The sequence below is a fragment of the Eulemur rufifrons genome, chromosome 6 (assembly GCF_041146395.1).
Source record: "Eulemur rufifrons isolate Redbay chromosome 6, OSU_ERuf_1, whole genome shotgun sequence".
In the NCBI taxonomy this organism is placed as follows: domain Eukaryota; kingdom Metazoa; phylum Chordata; class Mammalia; order Primates; family Lemuridae; genus Eulemur; species Eulemur rufifrons.
The window spans coordinates 41,273,777-41,287,724 of record NC_090988.1 but is presented as its reverse complement, the minus strand read 5'-3'; the positions used below and the strand labels follow the sequence as shown (position 1 = coordinate 41,287,724).

Sequence of the window (13,948 nt, the reverse complement as noted above, 5' to 3'; positions counted from 1 at the left end):
ATGCACGTTGTAGTTTATCTATTCAATAAAATTTGTTGTGTTCAACACTGAGCTAGCTCTGGGGATAATCTGATGGTGAAAATAGGACTTAAATGCTCACTAAACACTGGATATTTTGTTAAATCGGAATTATTTTTAAGAACAGGAAAGTCTGTATACACACCAATCACTAACAAACAAACAAACAAACAAAAAAAGAAAAAAATAAAAAAGACGAGCTTTGTCAAAAAGACTAGGAAGGATCACAGAGGTTTTATAATCAGGCTTTTGAAGTAAGCTAATTCAACTATCACTCAACCTGTGAGGGATGCAGTCTAACACTGATGACTTTATGATCTTGTAGCCTCTAAGAGTTTTGTGCTATATACACCTGAATTCTAAATCCATTAGATGGCCTGACATACCACATGGTGGGCCCTCTGCCTGGAAGGCTTTTTTCTCTTTTACTTGCAAACTCAGCTTCATGGGTCCCCTCCTCAGGCTCTCATGTTCGTAAACCTATATCCTCATTCTATAGCATAATTATGTTTTTACTTTTTTGCCTGCCTCATTAAACTGTGAATTTCTTCAAGACAGAGACAGTATCCTTATTTCTATATCTTTATTTTAGTGATAGGCAAATAGCACTTCATGAGCTTTTAATAAATGTTTATTGAAGAAAAGTTTGAAGAAAGGATGGAAGGAATTATATTCTATTTTTAAAGTGTAAAAATTAGAAATGATTATGAAATGTAGACTGGAAAACACAATGACATATTCCTTAACATTTTTTTTGGAGCAAAAACACAAAAACAAAAGAAAAAAGAAAATAAACAAGTAGAGACAAGTCTTGCCCTGTGCCAATCTTAGTTGAAAACATAGTAGTTAAAGGCTCCTGATTTCAATCAATGAAAAGCACTAAGGAGAAACAAAGAACTTTAAATGAACTTCTGCCCAATTCTGAGCTACCTTTTTGGTCTTGGTTATGCCATTACACATTTTAGTCTCTGCCTGGCTAATATTTCTTCCTCTTCATCTATAATGACACACTTAGCTGGAGCCCTGCTTATAAACTGGGAATTTTCCGAGGATGGGCTGAGAATCCCCTGTAGACAACCTAGTAATTCTGATCTCATTTGGGAGTGAAGACAGGAGTATAGACAGATCTCTCCCTGAGCTCTAAAGATTTTTATAATTTGCTTAGGCTTTGGGAAGGTTTCTGTTCCTAAGGGAATTTTTTTGTCCCATAAACAAGACCACCCAAGATGAGAAATACTTGGAGATGTGACCCTCCCTCCTCCCAAGTGTGTCTTCTTTCAGTTGATTTTTGAGGAATGCACATGTGCCGGCATTGTAATAGCTGTACCTGTAAGATCATCGGTGGGCCAGGACCCCAGCTGGCACGCTTTGCAGGTGTATTCATCAAAGACATACTCATTTTCTTTACAAGGCGTACAGGTCCAACAACAGCTGACTTCTCCCTTCCGGATCACCTAAAGCAAATGTTTAAAATTTGATTAATGATTTTTGCATGATAAAAATCCAGTGATCCTTTATTTAAACGTACTGCTCTGAAAAGCAGAAAGGACTTTCACATACATTAACTGTTATCAGATAAGCAGTATAAGTACTAATATTTTTATTTTGTAATTAAAGAAACTGATGCTGAGTTTAAACAAGTCCAACATCATAAAGTTGATTGGTGGCAGGGTTAAGAATTAAATTAAATGCAAGTCTTTGTATAATTAGCTCTGGATACCTGCATTGAATAAAGTACCTGTGTTTGTACTCATATATAAATACACGTTCATTTACATATGTGTGTACATAAATAAATTTTCCCCAGGATCTGTGCTTCTCCTTTTCTCCCATCCAAATACTAACCAGGTCCGACCCTGCTTAGCTTCCGAGATCAGAGGAGATCAGGTGCATTCAGGGTGGTATGGCCACAAAGTCTCCTTTTCTCAAATTAAGAACTTTTGCTCTCTGGATTTATCTTGGCTTCCCTCTACTAGTTGAATAATTGTGAGCAAAAAAAAAAAATGTATATCTCCTAGTGTTCAAAATCTATCCATTTTTATAAAAATAATTAGGCATTTGTATTGGGTAGAAAGAGGAAGAAGATGAAGGTTTTTCTGAAGACAATCTCTTAGTCCCTTTCTAATAAAAATCTGGTTCAATAATTCATCCTATTTCTTCTTATTTTAGTAGCTTTGTTTTGCTTGGGATGAAGGCAAATAAAGTCATTGAGATTATTATATAGCTGTATATCTATTAGAATATTTAAGGCAATGGAAAATAATTGAAATAATTTAACTGTTGAAAAAGTCACCCATGTTATTCTTTAGAAATGGATATACCTTTTCCCCTCACCATTGGTACATGAATAGCTTCTGTAGAATAGAGACAGCATTCATTAAACATTCTTTTTTTTTCATTAAACATTCTTATGAATGATTAAAACTGTGATTAATATTCAGCAATAACTAGACATAGCAATGATTATGCTTTATATTCCTTGTCTTAGATGCTGACTCTATTAATGATCTTTGATAATAATATCATCTAGACACTTATATCCAAATATAATTGTAGGCTGATACCTCTTATTTACATTCTGTAATATTCATTGTGCAGACTCTTAAAATTGCGACAATACAAGTAGGGAATAATGACAAAAGGACCTGAAATATCTATTCCCTAAAATAACCAAATAAATGAGGCCAAATTGCTCATTAGACCTGCTTAATCTAGCTAAAGTATCCTTCATAATAATATTGACTATTTATAGGCTATTTAGTGCATGTCATATGTTCTTACACCATGAAAACATTGGAACAGCTCTGTGTAAGGTAGCTGGTTTTATTTTATTCATTTTCCTTAGAGGAGAAAACTTAGTTCACATAGCATATTAGGTAGATGAGGGATTAAACAATGTATGTTGGACTTCAAGGCTCATGCTCACAAACATTGAGCTTTATTGGAGCATAGGCTTCATATTTTGAAAGATGTAGGTGAAAGAGTACTGGCCTGAGAGCCAAGAGGCACCAGGGTTCTAGTCTTACTTATAGCCCCTAAGTAGTTGTGCAGCCTTGAACAGTCCTCTAGCCGATGCACAGTTTTTTCAAACTGAGCCTATTTGTTTTTAAAATAATAATACCTACCTTATAGGATTTCCTGAAGATTAAATAAAATGTCACAGTGATTTTTAACATGTAGAACACTCTAACAATGTTACATATTTTTATTAGTGATATGCATATGAATACCAATATATCGAAATGAAGAATTTCATTTTCAGGGTAACTTCAACCACACTTGGAAAAACTATCCTTGGACAGTTACTAGGTTTTGTAATCCAAGTAGGTAGGCATATTGCAAATACTGAAGTATTCTCTTTACAGACCTTAGCAGGGACTGGCAAATAAAAGCAGCTGCATTCCTGCCTCTGTCCAGCAAGAAATATGCTGACTTACTATGGTTCAGTTTTCATTGGTTTGTGAATTTCAGCTTTTTACCACAATAAGTCGAAGCCCTTTTCCAAGAATACCTCCAATATTACAATCTCTTTCTGAGTCCATAGTGACAACTTAATATGTCTTCTTCCGATCATTTAGAACTGATTTGTTTTACTTTTTTCACATGTTATATTCTGTTTTACATTCATTTTGAACAAAAGTTAGTGACAATTTGCTTTTATAATGATTCCCATTCTTTTTTAATATCCTGGAAGTAGTGGTGCTTTTTTTACAATAAAAATATGTAACACATTTTAACCTTTGGTTAACTAAACCCTTTCATGGAAACTAAAATCTCTGAACAATGCCATGAGATGTTGATATCATTAACATTGCTTAGTTTCAACCTTAAACCATATTAAGAAAATCGTGTACATTGTGTGAAAATTGTGTGTAAACAATGTGAAAATGGATCTGGTTAGCAAAATAGAGTTTGGGATTAAGAAAAGACTAAACAAATATTATTACAAAATAACCAGTATTAACAATATGATAATAGGGAATCAAATTCTTCCATTGTGTAAATTATTACAAGTAGAATGAGGTAGAAAAGCATATAAAGCTCTTAAATCAGCCATCCAGCATTTTCAAGTTACAAGTTCCAACTGTACTGCTGTGAAGTTTCAAAAACAAAAACATCCATATGGTAATCTACACTATGCAATCTTTCTAAAGGAAGTACTGGAGATTATGAACAATTGATAGTCTGAGTGGGTCTAGAAAAGATTTCACATGAAGAGTTTAACTGCAAGATCACTGGTCAAGCAAGACGCAGAACTCTTTTGTCACTATATCAAGGGTTAGCTAATTTTTTCTGCAAAGGGCCAAATAGTAAATATTTAAACTTTGGGCCATACAGTCTCTATTGCAACTCAAGTATTCAACTCAGCCACTATAGCAGGAAAGTAGACATGGACAATTGTAAACAAATGAGCATGGTTGTATTTCAATAAAACTTTATTTAGAAAAACAGACCATAGGTCAGATTTAGCCTGTGGGCCATAGTTTACCAACTCTAGCAGTAAACCATAATAAGATTTACTGAGAATTTCAGGTATATTGTAAGCTATTGAGCCATTTAGCAGACATTAATAAATTTATTTTTATCTTCATTTACCTTGTCTTTCTTCCCTCTGGTCTTACGCTTTCCAAATCTCCAGAACCACCCTTTGAAGACCTTACTATCAATACTAAAATATTTCAGTTTCAATCTTAATCACTGATGAACAAATACCTGAGATGTATTCTAAACGGAGTGAAGGTGAGGATGATTGAAAAGATTAAGGCCAAAAGATTCAGGTATATACACTGCCTAAAATGTGGTATGGTAGTATGTCAATAACTATGAGCAAATATGCTATTTTTATATCATTTTTTCCACAGGGAAAAATTCACCCCAATAGCTATCATCTCCCCCTGTTTATTGTATCTTCATCCTCTCTTTCTTCATGGCCTTTTCTTTGCCTGTAAGTGTGGCCAGATCTTACTTAGCCTAAGAGTAGTTTTTCAGTGTCTTCAAATTATCAAACTACCCCTTGCCTGCTTTTCACCACACGCTACTTTTTTTTATACTTTTACATTTTATTTTTTTAAATTGACACATAACATACATATTTATGGGGTACATAGTGCTGTTTTGATATATACAATGTATAGATCATATAAGAATAATTACCATATCTATCACCTCAAACATTTATCATTTCTTTGTGTTAGAAATTTTCAACATCTTCCTTCTAGCTGGAAACTATATAATATGTTATTGATAACTATAATCATCCTACAGTGGTATAGAATACTAGAACTTATTTCCCCTATCTAGCTGTAATTTTGTATCTTTTAACAAGTCTCTCCCTCCCACTTCCTTCCTCCTACCCTTCCCAGCCTCTAGTATCTTCTGTTCTACTTTTTGACTTCTATGAGATCAACTATTTTTAGCTTCCACATACGAGTGAGAACATGTGATATTTAACTTTCTGTTCCTGTCTTGTTTCACTTAACATTACGTCCTCCAGTTCCATCCATGTTGCCACAAATGACAGAATTTCATTCTTCTTTATGACTGGATAGTGTCTCATGATGTATGTGTACCACATTTTCCTTATCTATTCATTTTGATTCTTGATTACCAACCATTACATTCTGTTCAATCTGGCAGGCCCAGAAGAGGGGCTAAATACCTCTATAAAGTTTTTTCCAAATATTTTCCCTTCTCCCTTTTCATTCTCACTGCTTCATCTCTAGTTCAGGGCCTTGCCGCTATTACCATCACAGCATCCTTCTAATTTGTCTCTTCTTTTTTCAGGTCTTATAACTGCACTCATTAATCTTCACCTACCACAGCCCAATTTGTGTCAATAGCTTGATCAAAATTATTTTCTGACTCCTATACAATAAAAATTAAGTTCAATCTATTTAGTATAACATTCAAAACTCTCCGCAAATCTGGCTTCAACTTATCATTGTAACTCTCTCTTTTATAATAACCATATAGGGGCAATGTACTCTAGATTATTCACTATTATAACAGAACCGTCTGCAACTGACCACTTCTGCAGCTTTTCTATTACTGCTCCCTTTACATAAATGATCTCTCTCCAAAATTATACAAATTTTTTATGGTCCAACATTTGACATTTTATTCAGAAGAAATCTCTCTCTCTCTCTCTCTCTCACTGTCTCTTGTATAAACTTATAGAGCTCTTTTTTTTTCCTTAAGGAAGTCATCACATTTTACATGATGTTGCTTGTCTGAGTCCATGATATTTTCCCTCATCTAGACTGTAAATATTCTGACAATAAAGGTCGTCTCATTTTTGCCCCATGGATATTAACTATTATGTTAATAGGCATTTGATAAATATTAGTTAAATTAATTAGAACCAATGTGCTTTCCAACTGTAAACTGTTTATTCCCAGGAAGCAATGTCTGCAAAGGCTTGCATCAGCAGAAGGGGTGTGGGCAAACATGACTCATCAATTGGCTCAATCAAACCAACTACTAAGGCTATGGTGGGTTGCATGCTAGACTTCTTAAGGAATTAGTGAGAAAAAAGCCAAACACATAATCTCTGACATTAGAAGCCTACAATGTAAAAGATAAAACAAGAATGTAAAATTTTTACAAATAGCCACTGATAACACTGTTGAATTTGCAACAAAAATTAAAGAAACATGGACTGAATTTTACCTTTATCTGGCCTTTCTCACATGGTTCACTGCACACAGATCTGATGATGGTGCTTTTCTTGGACCATACCTCATCATCATCCATTTTTAATTCTCCATTGTCCCAACTCCCAACGTTGATGTAATCAAAATAATCTTTTCCCATTTCCTTGAAATTCATTATTTCATACCTTAGGAATAAGAAGATAGTAATTATTTAGCTAAGGATATAAATATTCAGCTATGAAAAGGCAATAGATTTTATTCCCCCAAATGTATCCACATTTCATATAAGTAACACTGGAATTTTCCATGACAGTACACTTAGAATAACAAAAAACCTGTCTGTTTCACTTTCTCTTCAGAGACCATTTTTTTACTTTCAAGCTTACACCTGAAATAGAAAGTAATCCCATGTGAGAAGGTGACTTGACCTCAGCAGAATGAAAGACAGTTTTGAAATAACTTCAAGAAGTTAAACAAGTACTACTGGTAGGCTTCTAAAAAAGATAGGAAAAGGTTTTTGTCTCTATTTAAGTAAAATGATAAAATTTTCATTTGGTAACTGAGTGAGAAATTTAGTAAATTTTTAATCTTGTTTTCAGCCTTAGGGAATGTAGAGGTAATTTGGATAGAGCTTAATTTTATCTTTCTTATTTCTCAATCAATGGCTAAAGTCAGGGTACAAAGGCAATTTTAAGAATGATGTTTTAAAAAATGACTGAAAATAGATAGCTTCTAAAGCACCTCATGCAATTTAAAAACACTAGAAGAGAGTAGTACCTGGCGAGTTCTCAGCCGTTCTAATAGCTATTATTCTTATTCGGAGTATGTGGAGAGAAATGTAAAGAGGGAAAACCAATGTGGTTTTTTACAAGCCTTTCATTATATGTAGGAATATTTCTGCAGAAACATTTCTGAAACAATTTTCTAACCTGAGGATACTAGAGGAACAATACCATCACTGTGTCAGTTCCTACAGGTGTGTCTTAGGTACACATGTCTTCACATAGTATTCTATGCTTTTTACCCCCAGGATTTATAGTCCTGGTGCGTAGGCTCTTATATTAATGAATGCCTCTTCCAACCTTCTTTTGTAGCTATCTGGAATTTGATATGAATGGAAAACTTCCTAGCATTTGGATTCAAGTAACCAGATTACTACACTCAAACCAGTGCTCTGCACAGAATACTGAGAACAAACTTGACATCACTCTATAGAAACCTACATTGTAAAATGATGTCATTCTGTTTTCACTCCCAATCACATTTTTTACTGTAGCCTTTTTCAGAATGTTAACCCATTCTTATGTTTTGTTGGCTGCTCGCTAGCTTAAGGATTATCCTGCTTTATAGTCAGTAACAATTTTGGATAACTGTCTAAACTGAACCTCTAAATCAAAAGTACCAAGTATTTATAGGATACTTTCCTTTCCACTCTCACAGTTATCCCGTGGCCACTGAGCATGCAATGAGTTGAGATATTAGAACACAGAGCACTGAAGTAAAAAGAACTCATATATTATGTCACTGGCTACTTCAAATATATGGGTTTTAAGTCTTCAAGAGGTGACTTTCTGTGAGCAAATAACTTTTGAAGATGCTAGGATGAGAGAAAAAAAGAAATGTCAGTGTCAGGAGGCTTCTCTCTTTGCTGTTTGATTTGAAGAGTTATGAGGGTTTCATTGCTCACTTAAAAATGAACTGTCAACCCCATTTCTACCAATTTTTAACTATGAAAAAGTCTAGTCCAAACTGTTAATTTCACAGATAATGGAATTGAAGCTTGGTGAGGTTAATTAGTATGACCAGATTGCAGAGTATGCAAATGTAGAGTCAGGACCTAAACTGAGCCTTTGGATTTCAAGTCTGCTGTCCTTTCTTCTCCACTAGACTGGCCTAAATCTACTGAATAGAACTAAGAGATCATTTTTAATTGCTTAAATATTGTAAAAATTTGAATCATTTTGCATTTTAAGGCTCTTATCTCTATATCCCTGACTCTTTTGTTTTATGTACAAGAAATGGTAAAAAGTGAAGGGATCCAGCTTTTGAAGAATGAACATGAAAACTCTATAGAGAATGGAAAATGTCATATGTGACAGGGAAATGGTTTCAAGAAAAGTTAAATCTCAATTTTGGTTCAACCAATAAACCTGTTATAACTACATTAGAGACAATGAATCCTCCCTTTGGAATGAGCCTTTAGATTTCTGGCCATTGTTTCTTACCTACAAGACAAACACAAAGAAATATTATCACTCATGGATATACCTGTGAAAATAGAATATTGCTCTAAAAATCTGTAGCTGTACATTAAAAAAATAGATAAGAATACTTCTCCACAGAAGAAGATTCTACATTTCTCTTGTGAACTGGTATGAGTTCTTTTAATTTTCAGAGATAGGATATAGATTTTATTCTCCACCAAAAGTGAAATAAAGTGCATCTTTCAAAAATGCCCTTATTTAAATTTTAGGTAAAAATTAATGCACATAATGGCTTTATGCAATGTTTATATGTGATTTAGTCTAGAAGACTGTATTTTATTTTCCAAAAAAGAGCAGTGCATAATTCAATGTGCTCTTTGTTGTTGACAGCTTTAGTAAAGATCCAAGTTGTATATATTCACTGTCAGAAGCCAAGATTAGTGTGTCATTCCAGTCACATGGCTTGACTATAAATCCTCCCAGCCCAGTTTCGTTATTTTTTTCTTCTTTCCATCCCCGTTCCTCTTTTTCTCCTCTTCTCCCTCCATTCTCTTCTTCCTTCTCCTTCTCTTTCTTTCCCTTCCTTCCCTCCTCTCTTTCTCTCTCACTGTACCTCTTACTTTCTAAATCTCTTTCTGAAACTGCTTCCTCATCTCAGTGTGTCCCTATATGTAATCTGTCTTCTTTAATATCTCCTCCTTCTTTTCCCTTTCTCTCTGCCTGTCCCCTTCTGTCTCGTCCTTAACTGGACACAATTTAGAGCTGAACTACCTGCGATAATTTTAAAAATGAATTTTATATATCCTTTAAAAACAAGGCAAACAAAATATATTCCAACACCAACAACAAAAGGTTCTATTAAAGCACTTAAGAGAAACCAGAGAAAGGCAGGTTTCTGTTGAACGGAAATAAGGAAATTTCTAAATGGTTAGAACTCTGAAAATTAGAGCAGGCTTCTTCAGAATACAGTGAGGTTCTCTTAACTCAAGGGGCTGAAGCAAGGCTGCATCAGAGGAACTGAAAAATCATTTGGGGAGGCGATTGTGGAGCATATTTGATTTATATGGCTCCTAAGGCTATCTCAGTCTATAATTCTGATGCTAAGTTACTGTTGTTAAAAAATTGTGTAATTATTAAATATATGCTAAATTGGCTGTGGTTCGGAATAATAGATACTCCCAGCCCTGGTCTATACAACAAAGCAATTGCAATGAGCTGTGTCATTGGAATTGAATTAAACAAATTGAAGAGAGACCACAGAATTAGTTTGACCAAAAATATTAGTGACAACTAATAATAGAGCTCTTCCTATTATAGACACTGAACCATTTCAAATATAAGAAAAATTTTTAAAAATCTAAGGTAAATTTTCATTTGATGACTATGACCGAGAGTTGCATATTGTTCTTGCTCTGTTATTTAATTGACTATGTAGCCTTGGGTGTGTCTCTTTCTTTCTCTGAGACTCAGTTTTCTCCCCAGGAAAATTTAGACATTGAAACAGATCATCTGTTTCTCTATGGTCCTTCTCTGAACAGGGCCATATATTAAGAATTCATGTGCAAACAAGGTCATTATCTGCAATTTCTATTGTTCTACTCCCATATTTTTCATTTGCCCCATTTATTTTTATTCCTCTTCTTTTCCTGCCTTCTTTTGGGTTAATCAATCTTCCTTTCTTGCTTGCTTGCTTGCTTTCTTGTATCCCCGTATTGGCTTTCTTTTTCCTTTTTTTTTTTTAAATTTCAAAGTATTAAGGGGGTACAAATGTTTTTGGTTACATGGATTGCTTTTGTAATGCTTGAATCACAGCTATCACCCATTTTACCCATCAGGTAAGTTTTTGCCCCTCTACTCCTCCTGTATCCTCCTTGCTTGATGTCCACTAAATTTTATATTCCTCTGTGCATATGTGTGCACGTTGGTTAGTTCCAGTTTAATAGCTAGTACATATGGTGTTTTTTTTTTTTTTTTTCATTCTTCAGATACTTCACCTAGGATAGTGGTCTCCTGTTCCATCCAAATTATTGTAAAAGGCATTAATTCATCCTTTTTTATGGCTGAGTAGTACTCTATAGTATACATTATCCACATTTTGTTAATCCATTCATGAATTGATGGGCAATGTGTTGATTCCACATCTTTGTAATTGTGAATTGTGCTGCTACAAACATTCTAGTGAAGGTGTATTTTTGATAAAAGGACTTCTTTTCCTTTGGGAAGATATCCAGTAGTGGGATTGCTGAATCTAATGGTAGGCCCACTTTTAGTTTTCTGAGGAATTTCTATACTATTTTCCATAGAGGTTATACTAATTTGCAGTCCCACCCACAGTGTATAAGTATTCCTTTCTCTCTGCATCCACACCAACATCTGTTGTTTTGGACTTTTTAATAAAAGCCCTTCTAATTGGGGTAAGGTGATAACTCATTGTGGTTTTATTTTGCATTTCCCTGATGATTAGTGACATTGAGCATTTTTAATATGTTTAATGGCCATTTGTATATCTTCTTTTGAAAAGCTTCTGCTCATGTCTTTTTTCCACTTTTTGATAGGGTTGTTTGTTTTTTTCTGTCTGATTTGCTTGAGTTCTTTGTAGATTCTGGATATTAGCCCTTTATCAGATGTACAGCCTGTGAATATTTTCTTCTATTCTGTAGGTTATCTATTTGCTCTGTTGATTATATCCTTAGCTATGCAGAACTTTTTAGTTTAATCAATCCAATTTATTTATTTTTGTTGTTGCTGTGACTGCCATTAAGATCTTAGTCATAATTCTTTGACTAGGCCAATATCTAGAAGAGTTTTTTCTACAGTTTCCTCTAGAATTCTTATGGTTTTATGCCTTATATTTAAGGCTTTTACCCATTTTGAATTAATTTTTCTGAGTGGTGAGAGATAGGGGTTCTGTTTCATTCTTCTGCATGTGGCTGTGCAGTTTTCTCGGCAACATTTACTGAATAGGGTTTCATTTCCCCAGCTTGTGTTGTTGTCTGCTTTGTCAAAGATCAGTTGGCTGTAGGTAGATGTTTTTTTGTCTGGGTTCTTTACTTGTTCCATTGGTCTATGTCTCTATTTTTCCACCATACCATGTTGTTTTGGTTACTATAGACATGTAGTGTAGTTCGAAGTCTGGTAATGCGATGCCTCCAGATTTGTTCTTTTGCTTAAGATTGCTTTAGCTACTCAGGCTTCTTTCTGGTTCCAAATGAAGCACAGGATTAATTTTTCTAGATCTGTGAAATATGACGTTGGCGTTTTAATGGGGATTGCATTGCATCCATAAATCACTTCAGGTAATATGGACATTTTAACAATGTTGATTGTACTGATCCATGAGCAATATAGGTTTTTCCATTTTTTTTGTGTCCTCTGTGAATTCTTTCCCCAAGTGTTTCATAGTTCTCCTTTTAGAGACCTTTGGCCTCCTCAGTTAAGTATATTCCTAGGTATTTTATTTTTTTTGTAGCTATTTTGAATGGTACTTAGTCTTTGATTTGACTCCAGTTTGACTGTTATTTGTATATGAAAATGATACTGATTTATGTCCCTTGATTTTGTAACCTGATACTGCTAAATTCATTTATCAGTTCCAAGAGTCTCTTTGTGGAGAATTTGGGGTTTTCTGGATACAATATCATATCATCAGAAAAAAGTGATAAATTTGACCTCTTCTTTCCGTATTTGCATATGATTTATTTGTTTTTCTTGCCTCATTGCTCTAGCTAGTACTTCCATCACTATGTTGAATAGAAGTTGTGACAATGGGTACCCTTGTCTTGTTATAGTTCTTACGGGGAATGATTTCAATGTGTCTCCATTCAGCATGATGTTGGCTGTGGGTTTGTCATATGTAGCTTTTTATAATTTTGAGATATGTTTCTTCTATGCCTAGTTCGTAAAGGGTTTTTATCATGAAAGGGTGCTGGATTTTGTCAAAAGATTTTTCTGCATGTTTTGAGATGATCATATGGTCTTTGTTTTTGCTTTTATTTATGCATGAATTACATTTATTGCTTTACATATGTTGAACCATTTTTTCCTTCCTGGGATGAAGCCCACTTTGTCCTGGTGGATTATTTTTTGTGATGTTCTGCTGAATTCAGTTTCCTAGCATTTTATTGAGGATTTTTGCATCTATATTCATAAGTGATACTGGTCTGTATTTTTCTTTTTTAGTTGTATCCTTTCCTGGCTTTGGTATCAAGATGATACTGGTTTCATAGAATGAATTGGGGAGAATTCCTTCCTTCTTGATGTTATGGAATGATTTCTTTAGTACAATATCAGCTCTTTTTTGTACAACTGGCAAAATTGAGCTGTGAATCCATCTGGTCGGGAGCTTGTTTTTTGGGGAGGTTTTTTATTACTGATTCGATCTCACTGTTCTTTATTGGTCTGTCAAGGGATTCTATTTCTTCCTGGTTGAGTTTTGGGAGGTTTTGTGTTTCCAGGACCTTTTCCATTTCCACTATGTTCTCTAGTTTATGCAAATGGAGATTTATGTAATATTCCTGGATGATATTTTGTATGTCTGCTGTATCAGTTGTAATATCACCTTTTTCATTTCTGATTAAGCTTATTTGTGTCCTTTCTCTTCTCTTCCTGGTTAATCTAACATGAGGTCTGTCAACTTTCTTTATCTTTTCAAAGAACCAACTTTTTGTTTCATTGATCTTCTATATTTTTTTTTTTACAATTCATTTAGTTCTACTCTGACCATTGTATTTGTTTTTTTTCTGCTGGCTTTGGGTTTGGTTTGCTCTTCCTTTTCTAGTTTCCTGAGATATGACATTATGTTGTTAATTTGTGATCTTTCTGTCTTTTTGATGTAGGCATTTAAGACTATGAATTTTCCCCTGAGAAATGCTTTTGCTGAGTCCCATAGATTTTGATAGCTTGTTTCACCTTTTTTGTTAAGTTCAAATAATCTTTTGATTACCATTTTAATTTCATTGTTGATGTAATATAATTTAGCAGCAGGTGGTTTAATTTCCATGACTTCGTGTAAGTTTCAGTGTTTCTCTTGTGATTGATTTCTAGTTTTATTCCACTATGGTCTGAGAAGATACA

The 13,948-nt window shown here is 34.2% G+C and overlaps 1 protein-coding gene across 8 annotated transcripts in view; it reads right to left on the bottom strand.

The window, feature by feature from the left end:
• GRM5 (glutamate metabotropic receptor 5) overlaps nt 1-13,948 on the bottom strand; it is a 480,882-nt gene that overhangs the window by 78,109 nt on the left and 388,825 nt on the right. For all 8 annotated transcript variants that reach the window (XM_069469084.1, XM_069469086.1, XM_069469085.1 and 5 more), the window contains 2 exons: nt 6,688-6,856; nt 1,346-1,472 (listed from right to left, as the gene is read on the bottom strand). In XM_069469084.1, the coding sequence (XP_069325185.1) occupies nt 1,346-1,472; nt 6,688-6,856 (296 nt within the window). The remainder of the gene's footprint in view (nt 1-1,345; nt 1,473-6,687; nt 6,857-13,948) is intronic.